The 10,231-nt window shown below is 38.9% G+C and overlaps 1 protein-coding gene across 6 annotated transcripts in view; it reads left to right on the top strand.

The window, feature by feature from the left end:
- Nucleotides 1-7,064, top strand: part of Acbd5 (acyl-CoA binding domain containing 5) — a 46,389-nt gene extending 39,325 nt beyond the window's left edge. For all 6 annotated transcript variants that reach the window (XM_045149195.1, XM_045149193.1, XM_045149196.1 and 3 more), the window contains one exon: nucleotides 5,892-7,064. In XM_045149195.1, coding sequence (XP_045005130.1) covers nucleotides 5,892-5,904 — 13 coding nt within the window. In that variant the 3' untranslated portion in view covers nucleotides 5,905-7,064. The remainder of the gene's footprint in view (nucleotides 1-5,891) is intronic.
- The last annotated feature ends 3,167 nt before the right edge of the window (nucleotides 7,065-10,231 follow it).

Below are 10,231 nucleotides of genomic sequence, written 5' to 3' on the forward strand. Positions count from 1 at the left end.
TGTTCTTGTAGCTTTTAAGATACAGACCTTAACTTATTTCTTTTGTTCTTTCATTCATTTGAAAATTTTTCTTATGATGGTTGGGTGTTAGTTTTTTTAAAAAATATTTTATTTATTTTAGAGAGAGAGAATGGGTGTGCCAGGGTCTCTATCCACTGCAAACGAACTCCAGTTACATGTGCTACCTTGTGCATCTGGCTTAGGTAGATACTAGGAAATTGAACCTGGGTCCTTAGGCTGCACGGGCAAGTGCCTTAACTGTTAAGTCATCACTCCAGCCCTATTGGGCTTTATTTTATCCAGTGTTTTACATTTTTAAGATACTTTTATTATTCATTTGAATGGGAGAATCAGAGAGAGAGAGAGAGAGGGAGGGCCAGAGTGAATATTGTCCCCTAAGGCTTCTTGCTGCTGCAAACTTAGACACATGTAAAACTTTGTGCATCTGGCTTTACATGGGTACTAGAGAATTGAACTTGGTCCTTCAGACTTGCAAACAGGTTTCTTTAACTGTGGAACCATCTCTCCAACACTGTTTTTCAATTTTTAAAAAGTGATTTCACATTTTGTTTTGTTTTATTTTCAAGGTAGGGCATCACTATAGCCAAGGATGACCTGGAACTCACACTGTAGTACCAGGCTGGCCTCAAACTCACAGTAATCCTTTTACCTCTGCCTCCCCAGTGCTCATATTAAAGGCATGCAACATGCTTAGCTGATTTTATATATATAATTTTTGTTTGTTTGTTTGTTTTTCAAGGTAGGGTCTCACTCTGGCTCAAGCTGTCCTGGAATTCACTATGTAGTCTCAGGGTGGCCTTGAACTCTCGGAGATCCTCCTACCTCTGCCTCCCAAGTGCTGGGATTAAAGGCGTGTGCCACCACGCCTGGCTTGATTTTATATTTTATTGTATTAATTTTTTTTTCTTTCAAGGTAGTTATCTTACTGTAGCCTACACTGTCCTGGAACTCACTCTGTAGTCCTAGGCTGGCCTTGAATTCACAGTGATCCTCAAGGTAGTCCTTCCTCTATTTTGCTGTCTCTTTCCTTTGTCCTTCTTGGTCCTCAGTGCTGTAGTAGTGGGCTGAGAAGTGTTTTACTTTTTTTTTTTTTTCTTTTTAATGTTATTGAAACTAGGATAAAATGATTCCTAAACACCATGCGAAATTTAAGTAGGGCACAGTAACACTAAAGATAAAAAAATATTTATGTGTTGTGTTTTTTTTTGGTTTTTCGAGTTAGGGTCTCACTCTGGCTCAGGCTGACCTGGAATTCACTATGTAGTCTCAGGGTGGCCTCAAACTCTCGGCGATCCTCCTACCTCTGCCTCCCGAGTGCTGAAATTAAAGGCATGCGCCACCACACCCGGCTTCTTTTTTTTTAAATTTATTACAGTGAGTGAGTGAGAGAGTGAGAGAGAGAGAGAGAGAGAGAGAGAGAGAGAGAGAATGGATGCGCCAGGGCTTCTAGCCACTGCAAACTCCAGACGCATGCGCTACTATGAGCATCTGGCTTATGTGGGACCTAGAGAATCAAACCTGGGTCCTTGGGCTTCGCAGGCATGAGCCTTAACCACTTAAGCCATCTTCCTAGCCCCTTGTTTGTTTTTAACCTCCTTTTTGATTCTTCATTTCTCTATTATTATTATTTTTAGTTTTTCAAGGAACAGTCTTGCTCTAGTTCATACTGACTTGGAATTTACTATACAGTCTTATGCTGGCCTTGAACTCACAGCAATCCTCTTCACTCTGCCACCTGAGTGTTGGGTTTAAAGGTGTGCACCACTGTGCCCAGATTCTTTGATGATTATTTTTTATTTTTATTTTTTGGGTTTTTGAGGTAGGGTCTTGCTCTAGCACAGGCTGACCTGGAATTCATTATTTAGTCTCAGTACGGCCTTGAACTCATGGTCATCCTCCTACCTCTGCCTCCTGAATCCTGGGATTAAAGGCAGGTGCAACCATGCCCACCTCTTTTATAATTTTAATTTGATTTTTGGAATTAGGAGTTGAGTTAGGATCTTACACATGCTAGGCAAGCATTCTGTCATTGAGCCACACTTCAGTCCTTAAAACTCCTTTTCATGCTGTACAAAGTTAGGAGTTGGAAGGTAGAGAAATTTGGCAACTACAACAAAAATATATTAAAGGCTAGACGGATGCCTCAGTGGTTAAGGCACTTGCTTGCAAAGTCTAATGGCCTGGGTTCATTACTCTAGTATCCTTATAAAGCCAGATATACAAGTTAGCACATGTGTCTGGGTTTCTTTTGAAGTGGCTAGAGTCCCTGGCATTCCCATTCTCCCTGTGCTTGGAAATAAACAAATGAAAACATTTTAAAAAACCCCTAAAAATAGTTTAATAATTATTTTTATACTTACATTGGAGCAATTTATCACATCATTAAAGATTAAAAACAAATTATAGGGGACTGGGGAAATGGCTTAGCAGTTACAGCATTTGCCTGTGAAGTCTAAGGATGCGGGTTCAATTCCCCAGGACCCACGTAAGCCAGATGCACAAGGGAGCACATGTGTCTGGAGTTAGTATGCAGTGGCTAGAGGCCCTGGTGTGTCCATTTTCTCTTTCTCTCTATTTGTCTCTTTCTCTCTCATAAATAAATAAATAAAATATAGTTTTTTAAATTATAGGGGTTGGGGAGATGGCTCAGTGGTTAAAGGTGCTCACTTGCAAAGCCTGCACCCTGGGTTTGATTCCCCAGTACCCAGGTAAAGCCAGATACACAAAGTGGGGCATGTATTTGGAGTTTGTTTGCAGTGGCATAAGCCCTGTGGTGAGCCCATTGTCTTTCTGTTTGTAAATAAAAACCCAAAATTATATACTGGATGGTACATACCTAATGATCTTTTGTTTTTAAAGGAAGGAGAATTGGCGCACCAGGGCCTCAGCCACTGCATTTGAACTCTAGACTCTTGTGCCATTAGTGTGCAACCTTGCTTATGTCACCTTTGTGTGTCTGGCTTATGTGGGATCTGTACAGAGATAGAACATGGGTCCTGTTGAAGTCAGGTTCACATTGCTGGCAGATAACACCTGACCCTGGACCAAGAGCAGCTTGTGGGGGAAAAAGGTTTATTTTGGCTTACAAACTTGAAGGAAAACTCCATGATGACAGGGGGAAATGATGGCATGAGCAGGTGGACATCACCTCCTGGCCAGCATCAGATGGATAACAACAACAGGAGAGTGTGCCAAACACTGGCAAGGGGAAACTGGCTATAACACCCATAAGCCCAGCCCCAATGATACACTGCCTCCAGGAGGTGTTAGCTCCCAAATCTCTATCAGCTGGGAACCTAGCATTCAGAACACCTAAGTTTATGGGGGACACCTGAATCAAACCACCACAAGTCCTTAGGCTTCACAAGCAAGAGCCTTGGCCGCTAAGCCATTTCTTCAGCCCCATACATACAATTTTAATATGCTAAGCAGGAAGCTACATACCTGTAATTTTATCATTTGGGAGGTGGAGGCAGGAGGATTGAGAGTTTAAGACCAGCCACAAACACATAATTGGATTCTGTCTCACAAAATTAAACTGCTTCAGCAGTTATTGAAAATTAGATTTCTTTCAGTTTGCATTTTGCTTTTTGTGTTTGAAATATCTCACTCTTAGTTCAGTCTGACCTTGATTGAACTTGAAATGATATTCCTTTGGCAACCTTCTCCTAAGTGCTGGGATTACAAGCATGCAGCACCATGAATAGCTAAAATTTGTAGTTTTTTGCTGAAACTATTAGAAGTATAGTAAAAGGTTTATCATGTCAGTTTTCTGCTTTATTACTGAGTCTTTATGAAGTTTTCACTGTTTGTTTGCTTCTTCCAAACTGTAAACCTTTCATTGTGCAGCTGTTTTCATGAATGTAATGCTGAAAAGCAGATGATCTGGGCTCAGAGACAGACATACTTAACAAGGAAATGTGTGTTAGGCTTGAGGATTCTTGGGTATTAATTTGGTAGTATTCAGCCGTTTTCATTGTTACATATTTGAAGACTGGAGAACGCCTGGGTAGAGTAAGACCCTACCTTAATAAACCAAATATATATATATATATAATATATATAAAATAAACCTGGGGCATAGCAGTTAAGGCATTTGCCTGCAAAGCCAAAGGACCTAGGTTCAGTTTCCCAGGACCCACATTAGCCAGATGCACAAGGGGGCGCATGCATCTGGAGTTTGTTTGCAGTGGCTAGAGGCCCTGGTACACCCATTCTCTCACTCTCCCTCTTCTCTGTCAAATAAATAAATAAATAAATAAATAAATAAATAAATAAAAATATTTAAAAATAAACCCATACACAAAAAACTGAGGAATGAATTTGAGAATTTTGGGCATTCTGCAGTTTTCCTCCTGCCTGTCAATGAGCTTGAACTCTTCTAAGAGCCTGCTTTATCTTTGGATCCCTGGTTCCTGGCACAGTGTCAGGGGAATAATATCCATTGTATGTATGACTAAGTATTCTTGGTTATAGTTTGTTTTGCATCTTTCCTATTTTGTTAAAATTATGAAAGTTTTCCCAACTTTTTTTTTTTTTTTTTTTTTTTTTGTGGAGGAATCAACGTGTTTATTGGCATTACTTACAAAACAGGGTGAGTTCTTTATAGGAGCATGAGCGATTCAAAGGCATCTATATCATCCAAAATCCCACCCAGTAGAGGTGTCATCTCACAGAAGATGCATCTCAGGAGCTCAGTGCAAAACTGGCTGGCGGCTCTGCTGTCCCGAGAATCTCCAGCACACTGCAGGACTTGTATGCAGTCCCTGTGGACAGCTCAGCTGGGAAGAGGGTCTCCTCCCAAGCAGTTAACTTCTATATAATTTTAGGGAGGGGAATTGCAACCTTTCCCAGACTTATTGACCTCCTGAGTTCTTCTCCCCTTCAGGAGGGAATGTTTCGGTTCAAAGAAAATTGATACACACCGTTGGTTAGAGTCAGCCCCTCAGTAGCTCTTTTTTGCTCCTGTACTCTTGAGATTTCTCAACTTTTTTTTTTTTTTTTTTTTGTTTTGTTTTTTGAGGTAGGGTCTCATTCTGGTCCAGGCTGACCTGGAATTAACTCTTTCATCTCAGGGTGGCCTTGAACTCATGGCAACCCTCCTACCTCTGCCTCCCAAGTGCTGGGATTAAAGGCGTGTGCCACCACGCCCAGCTGAGATTTCTCAACTTTTAACTGTAGAGTTGTCAGTTAGCAAAGAATGTGAAGGTAGGAGGAAGAACATAAAATTTAAATTATTTATTAATAACTGAGGGCTGAAGGTATAACTCAGTGGAGGAGCATATACTCAGCATGTAAAAAGCTGTGGGCTTGATCCTCAATGAATGAATGAATACGGGGTTGGGGAAATGGCTCAGGGGTTCAAGGTGTTTGCTTACAAAGTCTGTTACCCTGAACTTAATTCCTCAGCACCCACGTAAAGCCAGACAGACAGCAGCAGGACTCTGACATTCCCATACATACACACATGCTCATAAGACATGTTTATAAAATGAAAGAATACATGCATAAAACTTGATAATTGCAACCCCAGCAGTTATACCATTCTTACCTGACTTAGACGCAAGAAGAAATCTCATAGGATCATTTGTTAACTGTATGGTTTTCTCTTGAACCTGAACTTTTTTCTTTTTTTGAGGTAGGGTCTTGCTTTCTAGTCCAGGCTGACTTGGAATTCACTTTGGATTCTCATTGTGGCTTTGAAATTACAGAAATCCACCTACTCTGCTTCCTGAGTGTTGTTATTAAAGGCCTGCACTACCATGCCTGGCTTGTGAACATGTTTAAGTCTCATCCAGAGACTTCTTTATACTTCATATCCAGGTTCATTTATACTTATAGAAAATGGTTTTTGCTTTTTTTTTCCACAGAAAACTGAACTGAATAAAGTTTTTTTTATTCAAGACTGCTGGGCCTGAATATCCTACAAGTGAAATGGATTTTGGATTCACAGGAAGATCGCGATGTGATGTTACATTTCCCTTCTGTTGTCCAGTAGCTTGGTCTGCATACACATATGCATATATATTCTTTTGCACTACATGAATAACATTTGAAGGACTAACATTGTTATACTTGAATAATCAGTTTCAGCTAGGTTATAAAAAGCATACGTAGATGTACTGTACTCTTGAACTAGGATGACATTAAATTATTATTGTTTTCTAACATGTTCACCTGATTATCTCCCGTAGAGAAACAAGCTGCTTTTCCAAGGCACAATTGTGATGATGAGATCAGATTTATAAGTATATTTAGTTTCCTGAAGTATAAGAAAGCATGCAAATTGAGAGTGAATTTCAAGTGAGGTTAGGTCAGTTTTATACCAGTCACTGAGATTGTCAGGTCAGGTTGTAGAGGACCGCCAGGAGAACTAACTGTATTCTCAGTGATCTGTGCACAGTTGGGTCCTCACAACTCAGTCAGTGTTCAGGCATCATTCCAGAAAACTAGAGTCCATGTTCTAGGTTAGTGCTTCCAGAAGATTCATGGAACACACAAAATGTGCTGATGGAGATGATAAAGAACGGGTCTAATGTGGGTATCAATGTAATTCTGAGAATTACATCATTTGTATTTATTCCTTGGTAATCATTTCGCAAGTGTGGATCTAGTGGCTGCTTCATAGGGTGCTTTGTAATATAAAATCAAAGTTGACTTTTTGTAAAGCTGAAAAGGGAAACATGAAAATCCTTTTCTGCAAGTGGTAAACAACAGTTTGAATTCTTAACCTTTTAGTGCCTCCTGTTTTTCTTTGGGGTATAATATATGGTTAGAGCTTAACTGTGGGTACTGGCAGAATGTGAGAGCTAACAGACCATGTGTCCATTGGTGTAATGAAAGCATGCCTAATGAATGGAATCTGAACTCCCACAATCCCACTTCTCACCTTTAGATGAAGAGACTAATTTTGATCCTGGGAAATCATTTTTATTGTACACTCCCCAAACTATTGCTCACTTAGATATTCTTTGTGCTGTAAAGATTTAACTTAAAGGCTTTATAGCAAAAAAAAAAAAAAAAAAAAAAAAAAAAAAAAATTTGAGACAGAGACTCCGAGTACCCCAGATGGCCTCAAACTTGCTCTGTAGCTAAGGATGACTTTGAACTCTTGAAGCTCCTGCCTCCACCTCCCAAACTGCTGGGATTACAAGCATGTGCTTTCATGCCCAGCTCTGTGTATCAAGTAATTTTTAAGCATTGTTGCTATATAAATATGTTGGGTTTAGCATCTAGTATTTGGGGGGTTTTAAATAAGAGGAAAAAAAAAAAAACTCAGTCTGTGCCTAGTACATAGTGTGGCTCTTTGATAACGAAGTTAGAAGACAGTTGGCTTTCCCCAAACTTCCTTTTCATTAATGTAACTTTAAAAATTTTTGTATTGCATCTTATTAAAATGCCTAAAAGGATCTATTAATAATTGCTTTACAAAAATATCCTTTATTTAGAAGAAAAACAAGCTGAAATATATGTAGAAATAAAGTTTAGATCTGTGGATCATAGTTATTTTTAAACATCAAGATGTAAACTTGGTATCAGAAAATGATGGCTTTTTCTCTTTATAGAAATGAAGTGAAAATTAAGAGTGTTAACAATTGTGACTCATTACAAGTAGTCAAAGATAACTGATTCCTAAGGATAATCATTTATATCTTATCCCAAAGTCATCTTTTATAGTATGCAAAGCACTTTGCACACAGTTCTTCTATATAAAAGATTGCAATTATAGGGTATAATGGTAATGCTTTAAAACAAGAATCTCATTTTAAATTGACAGCTATGGTATTTTTTTAATGATCAACTTTTCTGTTTATTGTAAAATCAAGATAAAAATAAAAGGTTAATGAGAAACAAACAATATGGTTTTTGTTACTTGTTACTATACTGATTATATACTAAACATTTAATGAAAATAAGTAGGAATTCAAGTAAAGGAATCCTGAAGGTCTCTGAATATAGCTCAGTCATAAAACACTTACCTAGTAATTGAATAAAACCATATAATTATATGAAATTACTAGGAAATCAGGGCTGGGGACATGGCTCAGTGATTAAAGGCACTTGCTTGATAAAATATCAGAAATCAAGCCAGTTGTGGTGCCACATGCCTTTAATCCCAGCACTCAGGAGGCAGAGATAGGAGGATCACTGTGAGTTTGAGGCCACCCTGAGACTACATAGTTAATTCCAGGTCAGCCTAGACCAGATTGAGACCCTGCCTTGAAAAACAAAAACAAAACAAAAAATCAGAAGTGAATCAAGTTTAACTCACTTTAGGTGTTGGTTTTTTTTTTTTTTTTTTTTTTTTTTGGTGGTTTTTTGTTTTGTTTTGCTTTGTTTTCTGAGGAGAGATGGTTCTGCTGTGGAGGCACTTGCTTGAAAAGCCTGATTGATGACATGGTTTTGATTCCCCAGTTCCCACGTAAAGCCACTTTGGCACAAAGTGGCACATATGTCTGGAGTGAATTTGCCATAGCTAGAGGTCCTGGTGTACCCATTCTAACCCCATCTCTCCCTTCCTCCCTGTTTCTGCTTGCAAATTAAAATATATTTTAAAAGGCTTTGCATCTTCTGAAGGAATGTAATCAGAATTTGTTATTCTACCTTCCTTATAATAAAAAGAAACATAAAAAAAATTAAGACAATATAATTCCATCAAAAATGATAAATCCGTCAGAAACAACCTCCAGTGGGACTGATTTAGATGAAATGCCTGACAATGATTTTAAAAATGAATATACCTATGCTCAAAGAAATCAAAGAAAACAAACTCCTGAAGGAATCCCAAGAGAACACAGGAAACTAACTTAATGAAATAAGGAGGTCAATATAAGACATGAATAAAGAAGTAGAAATAATGAAATAATAGAAATGCTAGAAATGCAAAACAGTAACTCAAATAGAAAACTCTGTAGAAAGTCTCACCAGTATAATGGATCAAGGAAAGGACAGGATATCTAAACTAGAAGACCAGGTAGCAGATCTAATACAGTCCAACAAAGACTAATAGTAAGGCATGAATGAGAATTTCAAGACATTTGGTATACTGAAGAGATCAAACCTAAGAATTCAGGATACAGTAGAAGGAGGAGAATTTCACTCCAAAGGCATAGTGGGTATTTTCAACAAAATTATAGAAGAAAATTTCTCCTAAATAGGGAAAGTGATGCTAATAAACTACAGGAAGCCTTTGGAATACCAAACACAAAATCAGGAAAGAACTTCTCACCACTCTATTATAATTAAACTACCAAACATACAAACCAAAGAAAAAACATTGAAAGCAATTAGAAAAATCAAGTCACATAAAAAGGCAAGCCCATCAGGATAACACCAGATTACTCAACGCAAACTTTAAAAACCAGAAGGGAATGATGTATTCCAATTGCAGCTTTTTCACTAAAATCAGGAACAAGACAAAGGTCCACTCTCTCCGTTTTTATATAACATAATAGTGGAAGTCTAAGTTATTAGCAATAATATAGGCAAGAAATACACATGAAAGGGATACAAATTGAAAAGGAAGAGATCAAATTATCCAGTAATGTTACAGAGCGGAGAGAGTGAGGAGGCTGCGACTGGCTCCCAGTCTCCACAGCCATTGCAGTACATTGAGCTCCATAGAGACAGCGCCGGGGCAAGTGAGAGCCGGACGGGCAACTGGGCGACTCTCAGTGCCTCGTTGAGGAAAAAAGCCAACTAAAGATGAGCAAAGGAGACCCTAAGAAGCCGAGAGGCAAAATGTCGTCATATGCATTCTTCGTGCAAACCTGCCGGGAGGAACACAAGAAGCAGCATCCAGATGCTTCTGTCAACTTCTCAGAGTTCTCTAAGAAGTGCTCAGAGAGGTGGAAGACCATGTCTGCTAAAGAAAAAGGAAAGTTTGAAGACATGGCCAAGGCGGACAAGGCTCGTTATGAGAGAGATGAAAACCTATAATCCCTCCTAAAGGGGAAACAAAAAAGTTGTTCAAGGCCGGGCGTGGTGGCGCACGCCTTTAATCCCAGCACTCGGGAGGCAGAAGTAGGAGGATTGCCATGAGTTCAAGGCCACCCTGAGATGGTACAGAGTCAATTCCAGGTCAGCCTGGACCAGAGTGAGACCCTACCTTGAAAAACCAAAAACAAACAAAACAAAGAAAAAAGTTGTTCAAGGATCCCAATGCACCCAAGAGGCCTCCTCCAGCCTTCTTGTTCTGTTCTAAATATCA

The sequence above is a fragment of the Jaculus jaculus genome, chromosome 5 (genome assembly GCF_020740685.1).
Source record: "Jaculus jaculus isolate mJacJac1 chromosome 5, mJacJac1.mat.Y.cur, whole genome shotgun sequence".
Lineage (NCBI taxonomy): Eukaryota > Metazoa > Chordata > Mammalia > Rodentia > Dipodidae > Jaculus > Jaculus jaculus.